The sequence below is a fragment of the Oryzias latipes genome, chromosome 8 (assembly GCF_053564925.1).
Source record: "Oryzias latipes strain Hd-rR chromosome 8, Olatipes_Hd-rR_3.1".
NCBI lineage: Eukaryota > Metazoa > Chordata > Actinopteri > Beloniformes > Adrianichthyidae > Oryzias > Oryzias latipes.
The window spans coordinates 672,444-697,702 of NC_136244.1; the positions used below are offsets into that span (position 1 = coordinate 672,444).

At 52.0% G+C, this 25,259-nt stretch overlaps 1 protein-coding gene across 2 annotated transcripts in view; it reads left to right on the top strand.

The window, feature by feature from the left end:
- The first annotated feature begins 1,807 nt into the window (after positions 1 to 1,807).
- Positions 1,808 to 25,259, top strand: part of pdxdc1 (pyridoxal-dependent decarboxylase domain containing 1) — a 29,532-nt gene continuing 6,080 nt past the window's right edge. Inside the window, exons 1-22 of one of the 2 annotated variants that reach the window (XM_078951040.1) lie at positions 1,808 to 1,937; positions 3,087 to 3,190; positions 8,493 to 8,583; positions 8,974 to 9,042; positions 10,423 to 10,515; positions 10,885 to 11,034; positions 11,106 to 11,295; positions 12,380 to 12,448; positions 12,519 to 12,597; positions 15,615 to 15,699; positions 16,525 to 16,573; positions 16,866 to 16,967; positions 17,047 to 17,172; positions 20,108 to 20,158; positions 20,237 to 20,303; positions 20,755 to 20,816; positions 20,948 to 21,053; positions 21,124 to 21,298; positions 21,675 to 21,793; positions 22,185 to 22,306; positions 22,632 to 22,724; positions 22,789 to 22,885. In XM_078951040.1, coding sequence (XP_078807166.1) covers positions 8,507 to 8,583; positions 8,974 to 9,042; positions 10,423 to 10,515; positions 10,885 to 11,034; positions 11,106 to 11,295; positions 12,380 to 12,448; positions 12,519 to 12,597; positions 15,615 to 15,699; positions 16,525 to 16,573; positions 16,866 to 16,967; positions 17,047 to 17,172; positions 20,108 to 20,158; positions 20,237 to 20,303; positions 20,755 to 20,816; positions 20,948 to 21,053; positions 21,124 to 21,298; positions 21,675 to 21,793; positions 22,185 to 22,306; positions 22,632 to 22,724; positions 22,789 to 22,885 — 1,981 coding nt within the window. In that variant the 5' untranslated portion in view covers positions 1,808 to 1,937; positions 3,087 to 3,190; positions 8,493 to 8,506. Of the gene's footprint in view, positions 2,040 to 3,086; positions 3,191 to 8,492; positions 8,584 to 8,973; positions 9,043 to 10,422; positions 10,516 to 10,884; positions 11,035 to 11,105; positions 11,296 to 12,379; positions 12,449 to 12,518; positions 12,598 to 15,614; positions 15,700 to 16,524; positions 16,574 to 16,865; positions 16,968 to 17,046; positions 17,173 to 20,107; positions 20,159 to 20,236; positions 20,304 to 20,754; positions 20,817 to 20,947; positions 21,054 to 21,123; positions 21,299 to 21,674; positions 21,794 to 22,184; positions 22,307 to 22,631; positions 22,725 to 22,788; positions 22,886 to 25,259 lie in introns of both variants that reach the window. The other variant, XM_023957895.2, reaches the window with a different exon arrangement.

The following is a 25,259-nucleotide window of genomic DNA, read 5'->3' on the forward strand; positions in this document are numbered from 1 at the left end:
GCCACTTACTAAAACCCATGTCACACTGCCACTACATACAATTTGCGCATATTTATAAAACCATAAGTCTCATGTTTGAAATGTCTTTATTATAGCCTTTAAAGGCTTTAATTGTAGCATTCAAAAAGAAGCCTCATCGATAGTCAATGGACTCAATCATTGTCAGGAGATGTTTAGTATTTCCTCGTTGATTGTTCTTCTTGGAGGTGGATAAGGATCCAAATCCATGTGATGACTCCTGAGAAGCAGGAACAGTAGACAAAAGAAGCGTTTTCTTATGCCAGATGGACACGCCATGGTGGAAGTGTACGTATCTTCAGGAGGGAGGGTTTAGCACGTCACCTCCTCAAGTCCTCTAACAGTGTCTAGGATCAGTGTAGTGCAGAAGACATCTGGTGTGCTTTCTGGCCTAAAACTAGCTGGATCTCCCTGTTTCACTGACATTGAGACAAACAGCCTCTATCCAGCTGCCTCCCTTTGCAGTCAGACTTCCACACCTGGCAGCTGGAATTAGCCTCACTGCTTCTGCTTGCAGTGTGATATGTGGATCCAAGACGTCCTTTCAGCTATTTTTACAGCTGGTGGAATAGTCAGCAGGACCCGGTATGGGCTGGACCAACACGGAAACATTTTTCTCAAATAATCCACTAAAGTTGCATCCGTTTTGCATCCATACAGTTTTGATACCAAGTTCAGGACAGGCAGGCATCAACAAAAAAACCGAACTTGCTCCCTCATTTCTTTACTAATTTTCAAACAACATAACTTGAATTAAAGCTTGGAAAATTGTTGATCAGACTGGTACCATCTGGACCCCCCCTGGAACCTCATTGGTGCCCCTGAAACCATAGCTGCAGGAGTTTGGTTGAAACCAGCCAATGCACGCACCTTTCCCGGCGTCCACGCGGGGTCCAACTGTCACTCTTCAGTTTTGACAAAGTTCCACCTGAGAGATTTTTACAGGCTGACACTTGAAGGAACCACGATTCTTTGACATCTCATTTTATTTGCATTTAAATGATGTTAAACAAACCGTGGGTCAAAACCGAACCCAAACATGAAGCTCAAATGGTGGTAAAAAAAAGTGAATCAGAGAATGATCCCTTATTTGGGAATTTTAAAAATATACATTGTCTTTTAAATTCAACTTATCACAATTTAACATACAATTTCTGACAGAGGATAATGACTTGACTTTATATTATGGGGCTTTGCAATAGACATGATGATCCAGTCATTTCCTGATGACCAAAACTAAAAGATAGAAAGAAACTAAACAATAACTGAGTTGTTCAGTTTTTAATGACCTATTATACATTTTACATCTCCATTATCAACAATGAATGTGATGTAAAATAATAATTGAGAATGAATCTCGGTTGGTAAGGTGAGAGGCTACCATGCCGGAATCCAGGGTTCGATTCCCGGAGGGGAAGAAACAAAGGTACTGGGGGCAATTACCATATGGCGAGCAGTTAACATCACTCAGTGAGGGTCCTTAGGCAAGACCCTTAACGCTACTGCCTCCCGAGCGCAGTTCAGCTGCAGCTCACCGCTCCCCCAGGGGATGGGTCAAATGGAGAGAAGAATGTCCCCATTGAGGGATAAATAAAGTATCTGAAAAAATATATATTATATATTCATGTTTTTTATGTCTGAAGCACAAAAAACAGGAATGTGAAGTTTAGGATGAATCTGATTTCTAAAGTCCACCAGAAAATGTCTGCATGAAAAAAACTGAAGTTCCACCGATTCAGAACTGAAAAAACTCATCAACAGATAAGAAAATACTTTTACTTCCGTGTCCGGGTTTTAAAAGGAAACCCGTGGGTGTCGTCATGACCCGCCACCTGGCTGGCCAATCAGGTGGCAGCGCGTGACATCCGCGTTGCCAGCGTGGCCCTGACGTCACTATGGTTGAGGAAGTGAAGCGTTCGGTGAGTTTTGTGGTTTCGGAACCTGCCTGGATGACTGATAACACTCCGAGAGTCCGAACCCGAGGGGCAAGACACTTGTGCGCATGTCCGCGGTGAAAGCAGGTGAGGAAAAGGAGTTCTGACAGCGGCCGCGCGCGCACGCACCTGCTCCGGTTACGCTGCTGATTCTCAGGACCGTCCGCGCGGTAGTTTCTGCGAGTTCTCAGACAGGTTTTCAATCTGCTGCACGATGTCCGACAAGTCCCGAATGAGCGGAGAGGCGTTGCTATGGAAACGGAAGTTTCGATCAGTTCTAGATCCAGAGCTGCTGGTGGTCTTTGAACGTCACTCTGTCCAGATCCCACTGTGGTCGAACGATGACGTCAGTGTTTACTGGCGCTCCAAACCTCATCGGAATCAATGTTTGATGTTTTGGGGCGCGAGAGGGAGAAGAAGAAAGACCCGCAATGGTCCCGCAGCGCGAACGCAGAGACTGATGCAGAAAAGTCCAACTTCTGAGTTTCATGGCGGAAAAACGAAGATGTTCCGATGCAGACGGCCGGGACCACGTGTGTGTCCCTACCTCCGAACTTCAGAGGAAACTTTGACCTCTGGGAACCTTTGACCTCTGGGACGGGGTCAGCTGCTGGACCTCTCTGGGTTCCTGGGTCTAAATGACGTTGGTGATCAGCTGATCCCATCCACAACCAGAGGACCCAGACTTCTGCCCTGAAGCTTCAGAGAGCTCTAAGTGTTGGGCCACTGGGAGGAGGTGTTGGACCGGTCCGGATCCCTTTGACTGCTACACATGGATCAGTTCTAATCTTTAGATCACTCCTAAACCGGTTCCTAGTTGAAGAACCCTTCTAGTGTAGTCCACGTCTCAGACACGAGGATTCAGTTCTTATCACATCAACTCTCAGAGCTTTAACAGTCACTGATACACTTTGGGTTTGGGGAGATTTTGTCCAAAACCAACAGACCTATCAGTATCTGAAAGTCCACTTTACCCATGATGCCTCTGTCAAACCGCCACTTATGGTCGCTGCGCTCATTTCGCTAAAGCTGGGTCAGTCGCTGTTTAGTGACTTTCAAAAGCAAAGACATTTGTATATTCACTGTAGTGTCAGCATCCCATAATAATCTTTCTGCATGACTGTATACCTACAGATGAATCATTCATCGTCAATACAATAGAAAACTGCAACACAATTGGAGCGACTAAAGACTGGGAGGTACAAGGAACTGAAAAGACATCCGTGTGCAGACGTGAGGTAATTGTGGTTCTCCGCTGTTCTCCGCTGTTCACCGCTGTTCTCCGCTGTTCTCCGCTGTTCTCCGCTGTTCACCGCTGTTCACCGCTGTTCACCACTGTTCACCACTGTTCTCTGCTGTTCTCCGCTGTTCTCCGCTGTTCACCGCTGTTCACCACTGTTCTCTGCTGTTCTCCGCTGTTCTCTGCTGTTGTCTGCTGTTCTCCGTTGTTCTCCCCTGTTCACCGCTGTTCTCCGCTGTTCTCCGCTGTTCACCACTGTTCTCTGCTGTTCACCACTGTTCTCTGCTGTTCTCTGCTGTTGTCTGCTGTTCTCCGTTGTTCTCCGTTGTTCTCCCCTGTTCACCGCTGTTCACCACTGTTCTCTGCTGTTCTCTGCTGTTCTCTGCTGTTCTCTGCTGTTCTCTGCTGTTGTCTGCTGTTCTCCGTTGTTCTCCGTTGTTCTCCGTTGTTCTCCCCTGTTCACCGCTGCTCACCGCTGTTCACCGCGGTTCTCCGCGGTTCTCCGCTGTTCACCGCTGTTCTCCGCTGTTCTCTGCTGTTCTCCGCTGTTCTCCGCTGTTCTCTGCTGTTCTCTGCTGTTCTCTGCTGTTCTCCGCTGTTCTCTGCTGTTCACCGCTGTTCTCCGCGGTTCTCCGCTGTTCACCGCTGTTCACCGCTGTTCTCCGTTGTTCTCCCCTGTTCACCGCTGTTCACCACTGTTCTCTGCTGTTCTCTGCTGTTCTCTGCTGTTCTCTGCTGTTGTCTGCTGTTCTCCGTTGTTCTCCGTTGTTCTCCGTTGTTCTCCCCTGTTCACCGCTGCTCACCGCTGTTCACCGCGGTTCTCCGCGGTTCTCCGCTGTTCACCGCTGTTCTCCGCTGTTCTCTGCTGTTCTCCGCTGTTCTCCGCTGTTCTCTGCTGTTCTCTGCTGTTCTCTGCTGTTCTCCGCTGTTCTCTGCTGTTCACCGCTGTTCTCCGCGGTTCTCCGCTGTTCACCGCTGTTCACCGCTGTTCTCTGCTGTTCTCTGCTGTTCACCGCTGTTCTCCGCTGTTCACCGCTGTTCACCGCTGTTCACCGCTGTTCTCCGCTGTTCACTGCTGTTCACTGCTGTTCTCTGCTGTTCACCGATGTTCTCCGCTGTTCTCCGCTCTTCTCCGCTGTTCACCGCTGTTCACCGCTGTTCACCGCTGTTCACCGCTGTTCTCCGCTGTTCTCCGCTGTTCACCGCTGTTCACCGCTGTTCACCGCTGTTCACCGCTGTTCACCGCTGTTCTCCGCTGTTCACTGCTGTTCACCGCTGTTCACCGCTGTTCACCGCTGTTCACCGCTGTTCACCGCTGTTCACCGCTGTTCTCCGCTGTTCACTGCTGTTCTCCGCTGTTTACCGCTGTTTACCGCTGTTCTCTGCTGTTCACTGCTGTTCTCTGCTGTTCACTGCTGTTGTCCGCTGTTCACTGCTGTTCTCCGCTGTTCACCGCTGTTGTCCGCTGTTCACTGCTGTTCTCTGCTGTTCTCTGCTGTTCTCCGCTGTTCACCGCTGTTCACCGCTGTTCTCTGCTGTTCTCTGCTGTTCACCGCTGTTCTCCGCTGTTCTCCGCTCTTCTCCGCTGTTCACTGCTGTTCTCTGCTGTTCACCGCTGTTCACCGCTGTTCACCGCTGTTCACCGCTGTTCACCGCTGTTCTCCGCTCTTCTCCGCTGTTCACCGCTGTTCACCGCTGTTCACCGCTGTTCACCGCTGTTCACCGCTGTTCTCCGCTGTTCACCGCTGTTCACCGCTGTTCACCGCTGTTCTCCGCTGTTCACTGCTGTTCACTGCTGTTCTCCGCTGTTTACCGCTGTTCTCTGCTGTTCACTGCTGTTCTCTGCTGTTCACTGCTGTTGTCCGCTGTTCACCGCTGTTCTCCGCTGTTCACCGCTGTTCTCCGCTGTTCACTGCTGTTCTCTGCTGTTCTCTGCTGTTCTCCGCTGTTCACCGCTGTTCACCGCTGTTCTCTGCTGTTCTCTGCTGTTCACCGCTGTTCTCCGCTGTTCACCGCTGTTCACCGCTGTTCTCCGCTGTTCACCGCTGTTCACCGCTGTTCACCGCTGTTCACCGCTGTTCTCCGCTGTTCTCCGCTCTTCTCCGCTGTTCACCGCTGTTCACCGCTGTTCACCGCTGTTCTCCGCTCTTCTCCGCTGTTCTCCGCTGTTCACCGCTGTTCACCGCTGTTCTCCGCTGTTCACTGCTGTTCACTGCTGTTCTCCGCTGTTTACCGCTGTTCTCTGCTGTTCACCGCTGTTCTCTGCTGTTCACTGCTGTTGTCCGCTGTTCACTGCTGTTCTCCGCTGTTCACCGCTGTTCTCCGCTGTTCACTGCTGTTCTCTGCTGTTCTCTGCTGTTCTCTGCTGTTCTCTGCTGTTCTCTGCTGTTCACTGCTGTTGTCCGCTGTTCACTGCTGTTCTCCGCTGTTCTCCGCTGTTCACCGCTGTTCTCCGCTGTTCACCGCTGTTCACCGCTGTTCACCGCTGTTCTCCGCTGTTCACCGCTGTTCTCCGCTGTTCTCCGCTGTTCACCGCTGTTCTCTGCTGTTCTCTGCTGTTCTCCGCTGTTCTCTGCTGTTCACCGCTGTTCTCCGCTGTTCTCCGCTGTTCTCCGCTGTTCACCGCTGTTCACCGCTGTTCACCGCTGTTCACTGCTGTTCTCCGCTGTTCACCGCTGTTCTCTGCTGTTCACTGCTGTTCTCTGCTGTTCACTGCTGTTGTCCGCTGTTCACTGCTGTTCTCCGCTGTTCACCGCTGTTCTCTGCTGTTCTCTGCTGTTCACTGCTGTTCTCTGCTGTTCTCTGCTGTTCACTGCTGTTGTCCGCTGTTCACTGCTGTTCTCCGCTGTTCACCGCTGTTCTCTGCTGTTCTCCGCTGTTCTCCGCTGTTCTCTGCTGTTCTCCGCTGTTCTCCGCTGTTCACCGCTGTTCACCGCTGTTCTCTGCTGTTCTCCGCTGTTCTCTGCTGTTCTCCGCTGTTCTCCGCTGTTCTCTGCTGTTCTCTGCTGTTCTCTGCTGTTCTCCGCTGTTCTCCGCTGTTCTCTGCTGTTCTCTGCTGTTCACCGCTGTTCACCGCTGTTCTCTGCTGTTCACCGATGTTCACCGATGTTCACCGCTGTTCTCTGCTGTTCACTGCTGTTCTCTGCTGTTCACTGCTGTTCTCCGCTGTTCACCGCTGTTCTCCGCTGTTCACCGCTGTTCACCGCTGTTCTCTGCTGTTCTCCGCTGTTCTCCGCTGTTCTCTGCTGTTCACCGCTGTTCACCGCTGTTCACCGCTGTTCTCCGCTGTTCACCGCTGTTCACCGCTGTTCACCGCTGTTCACCACTGTTCACCGCTGTTCTCTGCTGTTCACCGCTGTTCTCCGCTGTTCACCGCTGTTCTCCGCTGTTAACCGCTGTTTTCCGCTGTTCTCCGCTGTTCTCCGCTGTTCACCGCTGTTCTCCGCTGTTCACCGCTGTTCACCGCTGTTCACCGCTGTTCACCGCTGTTCTCTGCTGTTCACCGCTGTTCTCCGCTGTTCACCGCTGTTCTCCGCTGTTAACCGCTGTTTTCCGCTGTTCTCCGCTGTTCACCGCTGTTCTCCGCTGTTCTCCGCTGTTCACCGCTGTTCACCGCTGTTCACCGCTGTTCTCCGCTGTTCACCGCTGTTCTCCGCTGTTCTCCGCTGTTCACCGCTGTTCTCTGCTGTTCTCTGCTGTTCTCCGCTGTTCTCTGCTGTTCACCGCTGTTCTCCGCTGTTCTCCGCTGTTCTCCGCTGTTCACCGCTGTTCACCGCTGTTCACCGCTGTTCACCGCTGTTCTCCGCTGTTCACTGCTGTTCTCCGCTGTTCACCGCTGTTCTCTGCTGTTCACTGCTGTTCTCTGCTGTTCTCTGCTGTTCACTGCTGTTGTCCGCTGTTCACTGCTGTTCTCCGCTGTTCACCGCTGTTCTCTGCTGTTCTCTGCTGTTCACTGCTGTTCTCTGCTGTTCTCTGCTGTTCACTGCTGTTGTCCGCTGTTCACTGCTGTTCTCCGCTGTTCTCTGCTGTTCTCCGCTGTTCTCCGCTGTTCTCTGCTGTTCTCCGCTGTTCTCCGCTGTTCACCGCTGTTCTCTGCTGTTCTCTGCTGTTCTCCGCTGTTCTCTGCTGTTCTCCGCTGTTCTCCGCTGTTCTCTGCTGTTCTCTGCTGTTCTCCGCTGTTCTCCGCTGTTCTCTGCTGTTCTCTGCTGTTCACCGCTGTTCACCGCTGTTCTCTGCTGTTCACCGCTGTTCACCGATGTTCACCGCTGTTCTCTGCTGTTCACTGCTGTTCTCTGCTGTTCACTGCTGTTCTCCGCTGTTCACCGCTGTTCTCCGCTGTTCACCGCTGTTCACCGCTGTTCTCTGCTGTTCTCCGCTGTTCTCTGCTGTTCACCGCTGTTCACCGCTGTTCTCCGCTGTTCACCGCTGTTCACCGCTGTTCACCGCTGTTCACCGCTGTTCACCGCTGTTCTCCGCTGTTCACCGCTGTTCTCTGCTGTTCTCCGCTGTTCTCCGCTGTTCTCTGCTGTTCTCCGCTGTTCTCCGCTGTTCACCGCTGTTCTCTGCTGTTCTCTGCTGTTCTCCGCTGTTCTCCGCTGTTCTCCGCTGTTCTCCGCTGTTCTCTGCTGTTCTCTGCTGTTCTCCGCTGTTCTCCGCTGTTCTCTGCTGTTCTCTGCTGTTCACCGCTGTTCACCGCTGTTCACCGCTGTTCACCGCTGTTCACCGCTGTTCTCTGCTGTTCACCGCTGTTCACCGATGTTCACCGCTGTTCTCTGCTGTTCACTGCTGTTCTCTGCTGTTCACTGCTGTTCTCCGCTGTTCACCGCTGTTCTCCGCTGTTCACCGCTGTTCACCGCTGTTCTCTGCTGTTCTCCGCTGTTCTCTGCTGTTCACCGCTGTTCACCGCTGTTCACCGCTGTTCTCCGCTGTTCACCGCTGTTCACCGCTGTTCACCGCTGTTCACCGCTGTTCTCTGCTGTTCACCGCTGTTCTCCGCTGTTCACCGCTGTTCTCCGCTGTTAACCGCTGTTTTCCGCTGTTCTCCGCTGTTCACCGCTGTTCTCCGCTGTTGTCCGCTGTTCACTGCTGTTCTCCGCTGTTCTCCGCTGTTCACCGCTGTTCTCTGCTGTTCTCCGCTGTTCACTGCTGTTCACTGCTGTTCACTTCATCTTTTACTTTCTAGATTTAGCCTAGAAATAAAACCAAAATCAATGCCACAGTCAGGAAACGTTGACCAATGTGAAATTCCTCAGACTTGTGTACTTTAGTTGTGTTTATTTGTTGCTCCGTCTGCTCTGCAGCAAACGACTTCTCCATGTCGTCTGACGGCGCTCTGGCAGAGGTGGAAAAAAGTCTGAGTGACGCCATGAAGACGCTGAGAGACGGACAGAGGTGAGAGGAAAACTGATGCAGACACTCAGACTTAATTCAGAGGAATTCCTTCCAGCATCTTTTCAGGACACATTTATTTGACTGGCATAGCAGCCCCTCTGACCTGGCTTTGGGGGGGGCATTTGTGTTCATGTTCCAGTTGGGAAGGCAGTGGTTTCAGGTTGGAACACTGAGCGGTTAGTTAGGGAGGGTGGGATCCAGGAACTCCCCAGTCTTTGCATGGATCTGCTCTGTCAGGAGGCTGGAGTTGCTGCATGCCACATGATCGTTTCTGCTTTGCTCTCATTCCCAAGGACCCTCTCTGGGTGTTGTTAATTGCACTCATTACCCCCCCCCCGGGCCTGAGACCTGGCCTCACCAACTGACCCATTTGTTTGTTTGTGTGAGCAGAGAGCCGGGGGGAGCAGCGGATCGGTGTCCTCTCTGGAGAAACGGCATCCCAGGACCTCTGCAGGGAGAGTAAGACGCTCAGACGCACACACTTCCTGTCGGCCGCAGAAAAACTGGATTGTTAATCTGTACTGACCCGCTGGCATGAACATCATTACGGCTAAAAGTCTCAAAATCCAGGAATACGTGCTTCCCGATCAGATTCCTGTCGTGGTTTCTGTCCTGACGTACAGTTACATTCTAGAGCAGAGCTGTGAAGGTGAAATCTGCAAAGTCGTCATGTTCTCAGGCAGGAAAACTCCTCACTACACACTTTGTCCTCTTTTCTCAGTCAGACACCAACATTTTCACATTTTTCTCTGGTTTCAATTCTCAAAGTTCTAACCTTCATAGAGAAAGGAGTCCAGGATGTTTGAATAAAACACAGATCTGATCATGTAACTCTGGAAACATTCTGGACAGGAGACACGGCATGGAGGGGATGGACTGACCAGTTCAGACGCAGAACGCTGTGCTGTTACTGCAGAATCCCCCCAAATAATGTTAGACGGCCAACGATGAACCAAGGACTGCTTTTTGGTAACGTCTGTGTGATGATCCTTGCCTGCAGTCTTTTAGTTTTGCTACTGAAATGGGGGCTCTGATCCAGAAAAGGTGCTTCTGTTGTCTGTAAAGATCTGCTGGTTTTTGTTCAGGACACTTCACGTCTGTTTTTACGCCTCTGAACAGGAGTTTGACAGGGAGACACAAACCAAACCATTGGTGGACGGCCGTGGGTTTGAACCTTTGTTCAGAAAACACCACATGGGTTCAGATCAGGGAGGCCGTTCCTAGTGGTCACGCCCCTCCAGGCGCCGCTGTCGTCGCCCCGTGGGCATTAGAGCCCCCCAGGAGGACAGTGGAGTCCCCGTTGTGGCACTTAAAAAGAAACGCCCCCTAACCCGTCCTCAGCTCGTGCAAAGCTCTGCAGCGAGGCTTTAGCAGGAAGCGGTAAACACATCGCTGCTCTGCCGTCTGCTTTACATCGGTTTCCAGTCAAGTTTGGAATTGATTCTAAAATTCTATTTTAGTTTTCAGAGCCTGGCATGGTCAAGCATATCGACCTTTAACCCCATCCTCTTCGGCCCGATGCTTAAGGTCTTCCTTTCACGCCGTTGCTCCTCGTCTCTGGAACTCCCTCCATTGCTGCTGCTCAGATACTAATACTAAAAATACTACTAAAATACTAAAAGCAGAAACTATGTAGTAATAAAATAAACTCTGAGAATGGAACACTAAGGTTAAAATAAAGAGGATTGAAACAAAAACCTCTGATTGGCTTGAAAAGCAAATAAATAATCATGTGATTTAAAACCAAAGTGAATGAAGGAGATCATGACTGTCGTAGAACAGAACAGGAGGGAATCTGCTCAGACATGGCAGTGAGTCTGTTTGTGTGTCTGTGTGCAGTGGACTGGATGTCAGCAGCCTCCTTCAGGTGGTCCAACACCTCCTCCACGAGGAAGAGGAGGAGGAGGAGGAGGAGGAGGAGCCCAGGCCAGCGTACGTATGACTGACAGCTGCATGAATGTCATTCTAAACCAACATGTCAATCATAACACCAGATGTTTTTAAAAGTTGTGTTGAATTCCCAAACGGCATGAAAACAGGAAGTCTGCAGCTGCTGGGACCGAGTTTTCTCCTGTCTTTTGCTGCAAATGTTTGTTTCTAAGCACAGCTGCCAGCAGGGCGCCAGCAGGGCGCCAACATGACTCCTCCTCCTTTTTCCAGACTCTCTGAAACCTTTCGTCTCTCTGCAGGCCGCTCTGCTTTTCTTCACCTTTTGTGTCTTTTGCCCGCTTTGCTCGGGTTTCATGTGGTCTGCTTGCTACCTGCGGTTCTCCGCCGCTAAACGGCCATGTCTGCCTCCAGGAGGCGGCTGGGGGTGGGGGTCCAGGACCAGGTGACGCTGCTGGGCCACAGCCTGGCGGCGTACTTCTCGGTGCTGCAGCGGGAGCGACTCCGGAAGCTGAGCACTCGCGTCCTGTCGGACAGCACGCTGTGGCTGTGCAGGCTCTTCAGGTACCGCCGGCCGCCTCGGGGTTACGGACGGCTTCGAGAACGATCCGTCTCAGGCCTCTGTCTCCACACAGGTATGAAAACGGTTCCGCCTACTTCCACGAGGACGACAGGGACGGAATAGTGAAGGTGTGCCGCCTGGTCCTTCATGCCCAGTACAAAGAATATGGCGCTGAAGGATACGGCGCCCTGAGCGCCCACCAGCCTGTCATCTATCAGAGCGCCGCCGGCAGGCCGGAACTGGGACAACACTTGTGCAGTCAGGTGCAGACACACAGACCCCACAGCACCACAGGAAGCATCCATGAGTCCTCCAAAGGAGCTCAGAGTATGAAGCCAGCTGTCCTAATAGTTCAGTCCAGTTCCCACCAGGCTGACGGACGCTCTACCTCTGTCCTCCTGAAGCCGTCTCCAAACCGGCCACTAATGCTAAGCAAGGAAACTTCCGGCTGACAGGCTACTTCCTCTAAACCTCATTTCAAGACTTTCAGAATAAAAGCAGCATTAACCTTCAGCTGTTCAGGAATGCTTTGACCAGAGAAGAACTTCAGGATGAATTGCAGACGTAGATGATGTGATCGGCCCCCAGAGTTTAGAGCTCTCCACGTTTGAGTACATGCTGCATTAAACATCAGGACTTCTAGCTGAGTGCATTATGCTCTCATTCTGTCAAATTTGACTGTTTTTACTCTGAAGTATAAACCCCAGGAAAACCTTATTGTGACCAGAAATGTTTCATTCTATTCTAGAATCTATTCATTCATTCCTATTCTAGTCCGTTATGTCCCGTCAGGGTCACAGGGCTGCTGGAGCCTATCCCAGCCACTCATGGGCTTTAACAAAAACAGTCTGGTATTTTTAGAGGAACACAGAAATGTATGTGGATGAAGATTCTCCGTCATGAAGATGGCATGTTTTTTGAAGCTGAGTCACCATCTGGAGTCCTCATCCGTCTTCTTCAGAAGCCATCGCTCCGTTATAATAAACTCAGAAACGTGACATCAGAGATGTAGCAGCTGGATGGTCGGGGTCCTCGGGGAAGACCCTTCGCGCTGCTGCCTAACTATGCAGCCACTAGAATGTTGTCCCCCTGTGCCGGGGTCATGTCAGGAAGGGCATCAGGCATAAAACTCTGTGCCACACCAGTGAAAGCTGATTGGCTGTGCCAAAAGGTGAACAACGTGACGCTAAAACTACAGTTTAGTTTGGAAAGAAAAAACTTTCTAGAGTTAAAAATGTATATGCTTTTCCCATGAAATGATGCCATTAGCTCTTCCCGCCTCCGTCTAGACTTCATGTTTTTGCTCTCAGACCACTCAGAAAGTCAACTTCATGGATGTGTTTTCAGCTCGGCCTGCCGCTCTCCAGTCTGTGCACGGTTCCCTGTAACACCGTCTTTGGATCACAGCACCAAATGGTAGGAAAACGCTACTATGACAAGTTCAGAAGTCTGGTGGAAACCCTCAGACGCTGGTGTGTCCCTGTAGGATGTGGCCTTGCTGGAAAAACTCCTGAAAGAAGACACAGATGCAGGAAAGCGTCCTCTGCTGCTGATTGCCAACGCAGGTGAGTCCCACCTGCAGCATGAACACACCTGCATGATGAACACACCTGCATCATGAACACACCTGCATAATGAACACACCTGCAGCATTAACACACCTGCATGATGAGCACACCTGCATCATGAACACACCTGCAGCATGAGCACACCTGCATCATGAACACACATGCAGCATTAACACACCTGCATGATGAACACACCTGCAGCATGAACACAGATGCAGCATGAACACACCTGCATCAAGGACACACCTGCATCATGAACACACCTGCATCATGAACACACCTGCAGCATGGACACACCTGCATCATGAACACACCTGCAGCATGAACACACCTGTAGCATGAACACAGATGCAGCATGAACACAGATGCAGCATGAACACACCTGCAGCATGGACACACCTGCATCATGGACACACCTGCAGCATGAACACACCTGCATCATGAACACACCTGCATCATGAACACACCTGCATCATGAACACACCTGCAGCATGGACACACCTGCATCATGAACACACCTGCATCATGAACACACCTGCATCATGAACACACCTGCATCATGAACACACCTGCAGCATTAACACACCTGCATGATGAGCACACCTGCATCATGAACACACCTGCAGCATGAGCACACCTGCATCATGAACACACCTGCAGCATTAACACACCTGCATGATGAACACACCTGCAGCATGAACACAGATGCAGCATGAACACACCTGCATCAAGGACACACCTGCATCATGAACACACCTGCATCATGAACACACCTGCAGCATGGACACACCTGCATCATGAACACACCTGCAGCATGAACACACCTGTAGCATGAACACAGATGCAGCATGAACACAGATGCAGCATGAACACAGATGCAGCATGAACACAGATGCAGCATGGACACACCTGCAGCATGAACACACCTGCATCATGAACACACCTGCATCATGAACACACCTGCATCATGAACACACCTGCAGCATGGACACACCTGCATCATGAACACACCTGCAGCATGAACACACCTGTAGCATGAACACAGATGCAGCATGAACACAGATGCAGCATGAACACACCTGCAGCATGGACACACCTGCAGCATGGACACACCTGCATCATGGACACACCTGCAGCATGAACACACCTGCAGCATGGACACACCTGCATCATGGACACACCTGCATCATGAACACACCTGCAGCATGGACACGCCTGCATCATGGACACGCCTGCAGCATGAACACACCTGCAGCATGAACACACCTGCAGCATGGACACACCTGCATCATGAACACACCTGCAGCATGAACACACCTGTAGCATGAACACAGATGCAGCATTAACACACCTGCATCATGAACACACCTGCATCATGAACACACATGCATCATGAACACACATGCAGCATGAACACACATGCAGCATGAACACACCTGCAGCATGAACACACCTGTAGCATGAACACACCTGTAGCATGAACACAGATGCAGCATTAACACACCTGCATCATGAACACACCTGCATCATGAACACACATGCATCATGAACACACCTGCAGCATGAACACACCTGTAGCATGAACACACCTGTAGCATGAACACACCTGCAGCATGAACACACCTGTAGCATGAACACAGATGCAGCATTAACACACCTGCATCATGAACACACCTGCATCATGAACACACATGCATCATGAACACACATGCAGCATGAACACACCTGCATCATGAACACACCTGCAGCATGAACACACCTGTAGCATGAACACAGATGCAGCATCAACAAACCTGCATCATGAACACACATGCAGCATGAACACACCTGCATCATGGACACACCTGCAGCATGAACACACCTGCAGCATGGACACACCTGCATCATGGACACACCTGCAGCATGAACACACCTGTAGCATGGACACAGATGCAGCATGGACACACCTGCAGCATGAACACACCTGTAGCATGAACACAGATGCAGCATGAACACACCTGCAGCATGAACACACCTGCAGCATGGACACACCTGCAGCATGAACACAGATGCAGCATGAACACACCTGCAGCATGAACACACCTGCATCATGGACACACCTGCAGCATGAACACAGATGCAGCATGAACACACCTGCAGCATGAACACACCTGCAGCATGAACACACCTGCAGCATGAACACAGATGCAGCATGAACACACCTGCAGCATGAACACACCTGCAGCATGGACACACCTGCAGCATGAACACACCTGCAGCATGAACACACCTGCAGCATGAACACGGATGCAGCATGAACACGGATGCAGCATGAACACGGATGCAGCATGAACACGGATGCAGCATGAACACAGATGCAGCATGAACACACCTGCAGCATGGACACACCTGCAGCATGGACACACCTGCAGCATGGACACACCTGCATCATGGACACACCTGCAGCATGGACACAGATGCAGCATGGACACAGATGCAGCATGGACACACCTGCAGCATGAACACACCTGCAGCATGGACACACCTGCAGGATGGACACACCTGCAGCATGGACACACCTGCAGCATGGACACACCTGCATCATGAACACACCTGCAGCATGGACACAGATGCAGCATGGACACAGATGCAGCATGCACACACCTGCAGCATGAACACACCTGCAGCATGAACACACCTGCAGCATGCACACACCTGCAGCATGCACACACCTGCAGCATGCACACACCTGCAGCATGCACACACCTGCAGCATGAACACACATGCAGCATGAACACACATGCAGCATGAACACACATGCAGCATGAACACACCTGCAGCATGAACACAGATGCAGCATGAACACACATGCAGCATGGACACACTTGCATCATGAACACACTTGCATCATGAACACACCTGCAGCATGAACACACCTGCAGCATGAACACACCTGTAGCATGAACACACCTGCAGGATGAAGTCTGAAGGCGGTGGGAGGGATCACGTCATGCTTTCCTCCTTCTTTCCTTCAGGAACGTATTCAGCCGGACACACGGACAAACTGAGCCGACTGAAAGACGTGTGCGATCAGAGCGGCCTGTGGCTTCATGTGGAGGGGTGGGTCGGCTCTTTGATTCTAAAGCAGACAAAAACCGTCTTTATACCTACAGACCTTCAGTTTGACAAACGCACTGGTCGAGGACCCGAGGCTGAAAAGCCACGCCCACAAAGCTCTCTCATGAAAAGTGTTGGTTTCATCCTCTGCTTTAATGAATGAAAACTACACGGAAACAAACCAGGTCACACAAACAGGTTAAAACGGTCTGATGCTGCTCCTCAAGTTTAGTCTCTGTCCAAAAGGACCAAGAAATATGTTAGTAAACATGGTTAAAAACACGACAAATGTAAATCTGGCGCTGCTTAAATGGTCGTTTTCCTCGCTATGGTTACTATCAGTTATTCTGCTTTTAACAGTCTTATTTATTGCATATATTTATTTGTATTGACTGATGCACATTCTATAAGCTGTTATAGGGACTGACTGTTTTCACAGTAAATGATTGTGACCAAAAAGCACGTTGGACGTACCCTCTAATGGGGGCAGGACTGTACATCCTGTTTGCAGACGTTTCTGTTCGAAAGCTGTGATACAAAACATGTCTAGCATCTGCAGGGTGACACAAACGACACTCCCCCAGGCCAGAACCAGCCCCGTCACAGAAAATAGATGTTTCAGAGAGCATAAAAAAGTCAGAACAGCAAAACTATGACAGTTTTCAGACTGTTCAAACAGAAAGGACTTGAAATAACACGATGAATCTAGAATACAGATGTTCTAAAAGCAGGTGTGGCGCTCAGAAACGAGGCTTTCTGCTTTGCTAACGTTTCTGGCTCTGACTCCGTTGTGCTGCAGTGACATGAATCTGCTCCATTCCTGTTCAGGGTCAACCTGGCCACTCTGGCTCTGGAGGAGGTCGCCTCTACCGTCACGGTAAAGTCTCTCTTCTGTTAGAGGTCAAATGCTGTTGACAAAGCTTTGAGAAGCACCATGTGACCCGTGGATGGGGCTGCAGACGTCCTCAGTGGCGCTCTGCGGGCCCGTCTGACCCGCAGAGCGCCACTGAGGCTAAAGCTGGCGTTGGTGGAAAAGCCGCTCCGTCTTCCTGTAGAGGAGAAAAACCAGTGAAGTTCATGTTATGTTATTCCTGCATGAAAACGTTTGACACGGACGTGAAGAGGTGTGATTCCATAACAAGGGTTCAATGTGCCCCCTCCCTCTGCAGGCCGCCAGCAGAAGCGACAGCCTGACTCTGACCCCGGGTCCGTGGCTCGGCCTCCCGGCGGTTCCAGCCGTCACCCTCTACAGACATGAAGACCCGGCGATGGTGGGCGGTCCTCACGCTGACGGGCGGTCTGGGCGGCTGCATGGGGGGGTTTCGTCTGATCACCATGCTTTGCCCGTAGGCTCTGGCGGCAGGGCTGACCTCCAGCCGGCTGGTGGAGAAGCTGCGAGCGCTGCCCCTCTGGCTGTCACTGCAGCACCTGGGACACAACGGGATCACCCAGAAGATCCGCCACGCCGCCGCTCTGGTGAGCATCAGCCCGCCTCTCATTTACGGGGAGGGTTTCTTTTTCTCCTAAACTACAACCAAAGGGCAGAAGCTCTTGTTCCAGAGGGAGACGCGTGTTCGATTCCGAGCCTTTCCTTTGGTTCCTGCTCATTCCTGCAGCCAGAAGCTGCTTCTGCTTAGAGATCTGCACCACAAACCCGCTGTAGCAAAGCAGACACTGCAGCTCTGCCAACACTTTTTCCAAACCACCGTCTCTGGCAGAGGGGTGGAGCGGTCGACCTCTCGATGTAGGTTTGGTTCCGCTTTGCATGCACATTGGTCAAAGGTGTGAAGGAGTGTGTGGATGGAGAATCCAACAACCTTTCTTCAGGGCTTTTAAAGTGAATGAAAGCATTTTGCTTCTTGTTGGTTCACTTTGGTAAACTGGGATTAGCAGCAGCCCAACATGTAGAAGACGAGTGTCTTTCCTGCTGAAGATGGGCTCTAACAGGCGCCATGAAAACAGGTAGATGGTGGAGGACAGGGGGCCTCCTGAAGGACACGTCCCAGATCTGAGGGAGCCAGCAGTCCTGCTTTTACCAATGATTTCATGACAAATCCTCGGTTCAGCCGTTCTCCCTCTGCTGGCTGTCTGACTAGCTGCTTTTTTAGATGCCATCTATTTCCTTGTGTTTTGGTTTTTGAACAACTTATCCGTTAAAAATGAGCTCAGACGTGTTTTCAGGACGACGTCCTTCCAGATGTCTGTGTCTCCATGCTGCAGCATCCGTGTCTCTGCAGGACACGTCTGTTATCCGGATCCAAGACACACTGAAGCGCTTGAACTGGATCCTAACTGCAGATCACGTTTCAGGGGTTTTTAGCTCAGCTTTTTGTTGATTGATGTAAGGGATAATTTTTAAGGCTGTATTTACATGCAACTGAAGGAAATTCATGTTGGCCAAGATGCACTTATTTAAGTGTGTCCAAGGCTAAATGCTGGTCGCATGTGTTAACCTGAGCCTTCCTCCTGGTCCATGCGGCCAAGAAGAGTCCAGCACTGGACACAGGAATTAAGTGAGACCCAGTAAAAAAGCTTCAGAATTGGAATTTGTCATTGTATTTCACTCATTTACATGGAATGGACAAACTAACTGTGATGATGACAAATCTGTAACATGGAAGTGGAACTCAGTCTTGGTCATCTGTTGTTTGTGAGTTAATGTAAAGAAGAGCCCATGGCGGCGGGACACGTGTCTTCTTCCCTTTGACTACCTTCTCTTCTTTTTTTTTTTTTTTTTTTTTAACTTGTCCTGTCCAACAGCTGGGCAGTCAGATGAGAGCTGAGGGCCTCTTGGGTTGGACATATTTTACTTTAACAAGAGGGGTTATTAATCTTCAGACAAACCAAAGGTATGTCTGAATAAACCCCTTTTGGAATTGAGGCCAAACTTTATTAATTTCAATCATGTTTGGAAATCTTTGGTGTTGGACCGGACGGAAAAGGAAAGAAGGGAAGAAGAGAGAGGGACGCTAGAGAGAGGGGGGGTAGGGGGTGAAAATAGGAGGGGAAGGGGGGTAAGACCATGAAGCAGCATAAAGCAACAAGTTTACTGGTTGTTAATCATTATGGTAAGGTTCAAATGTAGTACAAAAAGGGCGGAGCCTGTCCACACACACACTCAAATGTTATAAACACACCTGCTAGCTGCAAAAATGTCCACCTGTCGACATGTACACAAAACCGATAGTGTTCACACGCATACTTATGCCTTAAAACCAACTAGTGTGAAATATTTCAATCTTTCTAACACGCAAACTGTTAGTGCAATGGTGAGCTAACACCTGTGCTCAGGTGAGTGTTAATGTTCTTCTAAAATGGATGGTGGAACGTGAAAAGAAGGAGGGAGAGTGCCCAGCCATCCCCACCCCAAGACCCCCACCGCAGCAGCAGCGGCAGCCGGAATCCCCCCAACGCCACACGGGAACCGGCAGGGAACAACCGCCGCCCGGGCGACCAAGCCCGCCACCCAGGCCAGGGCCAGCAGGGCCGCCGCAAGGCCCCCAGAGCCAGAGGCCAGGGACGCACGGAGGGAAAGAGAGCGCCGCCCCAGCCCAACCAGGAGAGCAGCCCCCCCGCCGCGCCGGGAGAACCCAACGCAGGGCCCCACCGGAGAAGGACGCCCACAGCCCCAAACGAGCACCCCACCACCACCCAGGAGTTCCGGGCACCCCCCCGCCCCAACCCCAGGTACGAGCCAGGACCCCCCAAGGGAGACCCGCTCCGCACACCAGGCAGCCATCCGCCCGGCCCACGGTTGGTCCAGGGAGGAGCGAGGCAGGGGGCCCGCCGCCCCCGCCCAGGAGGGGGGAACCCCGGGGAATAAAGAGGGCCCACAAGGGGTGTTGTAAATATGGCCCGACCAGGCTCGGCCACAGTTGGAAATTTGGCGGGGCCCAGCGCTCAGGAGCAAGGACCAGAACCCACCCCCCAGGGACCAGACACCCCCGGCTCAGATGTAATGTGAACCCCCCCACCGCGCGGAGAGAGCACCGCCGGGCCCAGGAAGCCGGCACCCCGGGGACACGGCCGCCGCTGCAAAGGGGCCCGTACCCCCCACCAGGGAAGAGGCAGGGGACAGACGGACCCAGGTCCCACCTTCCTTGCAAAATGTGTGTGCGTGTATGTGTGTTTGAAAGGGTGTGTGTGTGCATGTGTGTGTGTTTATGTTGGGATGTATATATTGAGGGGGGAGGGGTGTGTGTACTAAGGGGGGTGCGGTTAAAATTGGCGGGTAGGGTGCCAGGAGGACATCCGCTGCTTGCTGGCAGTGATGTCCAAGCACCCCCCCTACCAAGGGCCCTACATGTCTAAGGTGCAAATAAAACCGAAAGAGGGGGGGCCCACTCCATACGGCAACCACAGGAGGGGGGCCACTGCCTAGTAAACCTACTACCTTCTCTTCTGTGTGCAGAGTCAGCAGCTGCTGCAGAGGCTGAAGTCTCTGGACTCCATTAAGACCCTGGTAGGTCTCATGAGCCGCTTCTATATGCAGAGACGCAGAAATCAGATCTTCATCTGACAAACTTTGTTCTCCCAACAGGTGGAAGATGAACTGGATTCTCCAGTGGTTCTCTTCAAGTTCTGCCTAGAAACCAGTTCTGGGGAAGGTGAGCTGCAGTGTGCTGGTGACACACCAGTAACACGACGGTGACGCATTTCAGTAAAAACCACCATGAAAACCGATTTCACCATAGCTGGCAGACATGGATCCTTCTAGGGGAGATTAGAAACAACCAGCACTGAAGAACATGCCGACGCTCCACTAAGCTTTAAAGAAGCGTGTCTGAAAGCCCAAAGTGTTGAAGTGTTTGTTTGCATCCAGCAGCATGTTTAGAGGCCGGTCCTGTAGAGTTCTGGTATGCCGGTAGCTGGAAGTGTTGACGTGTTGACAGAAGCAGTCTTGTTAGCGACTCGACTCTGTGATCCGTTTTCTGACCGGTCAGACGGTCTCACATGCCTAAACCCTAAAGTCTGTGGTGGATTCAGCAGCCTGTGGCATGACTGTGGCCGCCTCAGCCTCTTCTTTCCTTTGACTTCCGTCCCTGTTGTGTGTCCAAGAATGCAGACAGGATTCAGTGGATCTCCACCAGAAGAACCTGCTGGATTCCTTCAACCGATGGGTGAGAGCAGCACACTCGTCCTGGCTGGGTGTCACTTCTTAGCGCTTTTCCAGTGATCCTCCAGAACCTGCCGTGTGGCGGTTCTAGCGCTGCAGCTCCAGCAGCACCGACGCGTTTGTTGATCCCTGCAGCTCGGACAGCAGGCGGCTCGGCGGGTTCCCGGCAGCGGCGTGGATGTGGTGGAGCTGGACGGCGAGGGGGTCTGCATCCGCTTCAGCCCCCTCCTGACTGCTGCAGGTGCCGGCCTCACATGGTTTGTCATCACAGAAAGAGCTGCTGGATGTGACGCTGGTGGTTTCCCCTCCAGAACTCGGCACACAGGGGGAGGATGTGGAGCGTTTGGTGGCGACACTGCAGGAGCTGGTACCCGCCATGACCTCCACCGTGACCTACAGAGCAGCCTTCTGGGAAGAGACGCGGCGCCTGGCGTCTTCGCTCACATACGTGGAGGAGATGAACTGGGCCGGGCTGGGAGTTGTGCGGTGAGCTGCAGGGAACGCCAGCCGGAACATTCTGACTGTCGGAGCCTTTTTAATGGAGACCTTTGAGTTTCTCTCTGGATGATTGATGAAGCAGGTTGAGATATTTGAAGATGGTTTTCTGGAACCTCTTCATGCAGAAGCTGGCTGCTCTCTATCGAACAAAGAATAAGAACATGTTTGGTCAGGTCTAGATTCAGAATATGCCGTCACTTTTTTAATGACACAATGATAGAATCTCATACATTCAACATTTGGACTCGTCAAGTCTTTTCTTTTTTAAATATGTTTTTTTAATTTAGAAAGAAACCTCTTTGAAAGCTGTGCAGCTCTGAACATGTGAGCAGACTTTTCTGAAGGTGCTGCTGCTGTTCTTCAGGTATGAACCACAGTCTGATGAGGCAGACGGCAGCAGGCGGCAGCAGCAGCTGGAGAAGATCAACAAGGAACTGCTGAAGAAGCTCCAGGAGCTGGACAGTGACATCGTCTTCTCCTCAGGTCAGTCCTCCGGTCTGAAACCCTTCATCAAACGGACGGAGAGCCGCCGCCGCAGAGCGGCTCCAACCACAAAATGGTGTAATGACAGACGGCGTTTTAACAGGACAAAAACCACCAAATCAAACCATACAACGCTGCAAAAATGGTCACAGTATTCAGACCTTCTGATTGGACAGAAGTTTCTGGAAGTCACAGCCTTGTCCTGCCGCAGAGCAGCTGCTGCAGCTGTGCTAACAGTGGGTGCATCTCATTTTGGGAGCTGTCAGCGTTTCTGCTCTTCCTCAAATCTGACCGGAAGTGCTGCAGTCAGATTCTGCTGTTGGCTTTTTCTTTGATTCGTGTCCACACGACACGTAGCCAGAAACCGTCTCCCTTTTATTTCTGCTCTCAGCTCCAGAGTTTGTAGCGGAGAAGAACGGCGTCTTCGTCGGCATGGTGACGGAGGATGTGGCGGTGGCAGAGCTGGTGCAGACCATAGCTGCCCTGGGACGGGAGGTGGAGGAGAGTGGGCGGGTAACTGTGGTTTTTACGGCTTAATGACAAAAGTCATCTCAGCACAAAGTGCTTTAGGACGACAAAAACTGTCTTTCCAGAAGAACCGAGGAACAACTTAAAAACTACAGACGCAAAGCCATAGATGATCAAATGCAGTTTGTCTGAATTCAGCTTAAAAAACAGAATGAAATCGTTTTTAAGGCCCGCAGACGAGACGGCAGAACACGGCCTCATTGAGGCTTTCCTTCATTAAACCGTCTGGGTCCATGTCTGAACCAGGACTGAGTGTTTGGACCTCCAATGATGTTTCTGAAGATGTGACTTTGGTTCTGGTGTCCCGCAGCTGCTGGAGAACATGACGGAGGTGGTGAAGAAGGGCATCCTGGAGGCGGAGCTGGAGCTGCAGCGGGCCAGCGAGGAGAAGCTTCTGGAGGAGGTGGGTCCATCTGGTGCTGGCCGGAGCGGCGCCGCTGGATCAGAACTCATGCTGTGTGTTTCAGGGGATGCTGAGGCAGATCCCTGTGGTGGGCTCGGTCCTGAACTGGTTGTCCCCTGTTCAGAGCTCGGTGAAGGGGAGGACCTTTGACCTGGCAGCAGGTACGTTCAGGAATTTCAAGCATTCAGTCTTTTGATGTCATGGAAACAACAAAAAGACAAAAACAAGCAGAAAATCTGTTACTGGCTAAAGTCCGTCCCATTTCTGGACTCGTGCTGCGTCTGACTCCTCCCCTCATGAGCTTGAGCTGCGGTCCCTGGAACCCCCAAGTCCAGCCTTCATGCAGGGAGGGGCTGGCGTCCCGGTGTTTGTCATGATCCGTTCAATTCCAAGTCCTTTTCTCTGGCAAAGGATTTGGAACAAGGAGAGAAAACACAGAAAACTTAAAGTTTAGCTCAACTTGATCAAAACATCCGGTGGTTTAATCCAGATTCTTCATTTGGAACATTTTAATAAACAATCGTTGGTCTTCATCATTCGTGGTCGTTGATCTGGACAGTTCAGCGATCCATCCCAGAGTCACGTGTTAAAGAACAAAAAGCCTCGGCATCCATCTGGAGGAGGAGGAAGAGGAAGAGGAAGAGGATGGGGAAGAGGAGGAGGAGGAAGAGAAGGGGGAAGAGGAGGAAGAGGAGGAGGAAGAAGAGGAGGAGGGGGAAGAGGAGGAGGAAAAGGAGGAGGAGGAAGAGGAGGAGGAGGAAGAGGAGGAGGAAGAAGAGGAGGAGGAAGAAGAGGAGGAGGAGGAAGAGTAGGGGGAAGAGGAGGAGGAGGGGAAGGGGGGAGGAAGAGGAGGAGGAGGAAGAGGAGGAGGAAGAGGATGGGGAAGAAGAGTAGGGGGAAGAGGAGGAGGAGGAAGAGGAGGAGGAAGAAGAGGAGGAGGGGGAAGAGGAGGAGGAGGAGGAGGAAGAGTAGGGGGAAAGGAAGGAGGAAGAGAAAGAGGAGGAACAGGAAGGGGAAGAGGAGGAGGAAGAGTAGGGGGAAGAGGAGGAGGAGGAAGAGAAGGGGGAAGAGGAGGAAGAGGAGGAGGAAGAAGAGGAGGAGGGGGAAGAGGAGGAGGAAGAGGAGGAGGAGGAGGAAGAGTAGGGGGAAGAGGAGGAAGAGGAGGAGGAAGAAGAGGAGGAGGGGGAAGAGGAGGAGGAACAGGAAGGGGAAGAGGAGGAGGAAGAGTAGGGGGAAGAGGAGGAGGAAGAGGAGGAGGAGGAGGAAGAGTAGGGGGAAGAGGAGGAAGAGGAGGAGGAAGAAGAGGAGGAGGGGGAAGAGGAGGAGGAAGAAGAGGACGAGGAAGAGTAGGGGGAAGAGAAGGAGGAAGACGAGGAGGAGGAACAGGAAGGGGAAGAGGAGGAGGAAGAGTAGGGGGAAGAGGAGGAGGAGGAAGAGAAGGGGGAAGAGGAGGAAGAGGATGAGGAGGAAGAGGAGGAGGAGGAGGAAGAGTAGGGGGAAGAGGAGGAAGAGGAGGAGGAAGAAGAAGAGGAGGAGGGGGAAGAGGAGGAGGAAGAGGAGGAGGAGGAAGAGTAGGGGGAAGAGAAGGAGGAAAAGGAGGAGGAGGAACAGGAAGGGGAAGAGGAGGAGGAGGAAGAGGAGGAGGAGGAAGAAGAGGAGGAGGGGGAAGAGGAGGAGGGGGAAGAGGAGGAGGAAAAGGAGGAGGAGGAACAGGAAGGGGAAGAGGAGGAGGAAGAGTAGGGGGAAGAGGAGGAAGAGGAGGAGGGGGAAGAGTAGGAGAAGGAGGAGGAAAAGTAGGAGGAAGAGGAGGAGGAACACGAGGAAGAGGAGGAGCAGGAAGAGGAGGAGAAGGAGGAGGAAGAGGAGCAGGAAGAGGAGTAGGAAGAGGAGGAGGAGGAAAAGGAGGAGGAGGAAGAGGAGGAGGAAGAGGATGGAGAAGAAGAGGAGGAGGACGAGGAGGAGGAAGAGGAGGAGCAGGAAGAGGAGGGGGAAGAGGAGGAGGGGGAAGAGGAGGAAGAGGAGGAGGAGGAAGAGGATGGGGAAGAGGAGGAGGGGGAAGAGGAGGAGGAAGAAGAGGAGGAGGAAGAGGAGGAGGAGGAGAAGGAAGAGAAGGAGGGGGAGGAAGAGTACGGGGAAGAGGAGGAGGAAGAGGAGGGGGAAGAGTAGAGGGAAGAGTAGGAGGAAGAGGAGGAGGAAGAGTACGGGGAAGAGGAGGAGGAAGAGTAGGGGGGAGAGGAGGGGGAAGAGTAGGAGGAAGAGTAGGGGGAAAAGAAGGAGGAAGAGGAGGAGGAGGAACAGGAAGGGGAAGAGGAGGAGGAAGAGTAGGGGGAAGAGGAGGAGGAAGAGGAGGAGGAGGAGGAAGAGGAGGGGGAAGAGGAGGAGGGGGAAGAGGAGGAAGAGGAGGAGGAGGAAGAGGATGGGGAAGAGGAGGAGGGGGAAGAGGAGGAGGAAGAGGAGGAGGAGGAGAAGGAAGAGAAGGAGGGGGAGGAAGAGTACGGGGAAGAGGAGGAGGAAGAGGAGGGGGAAGAGTAGAGG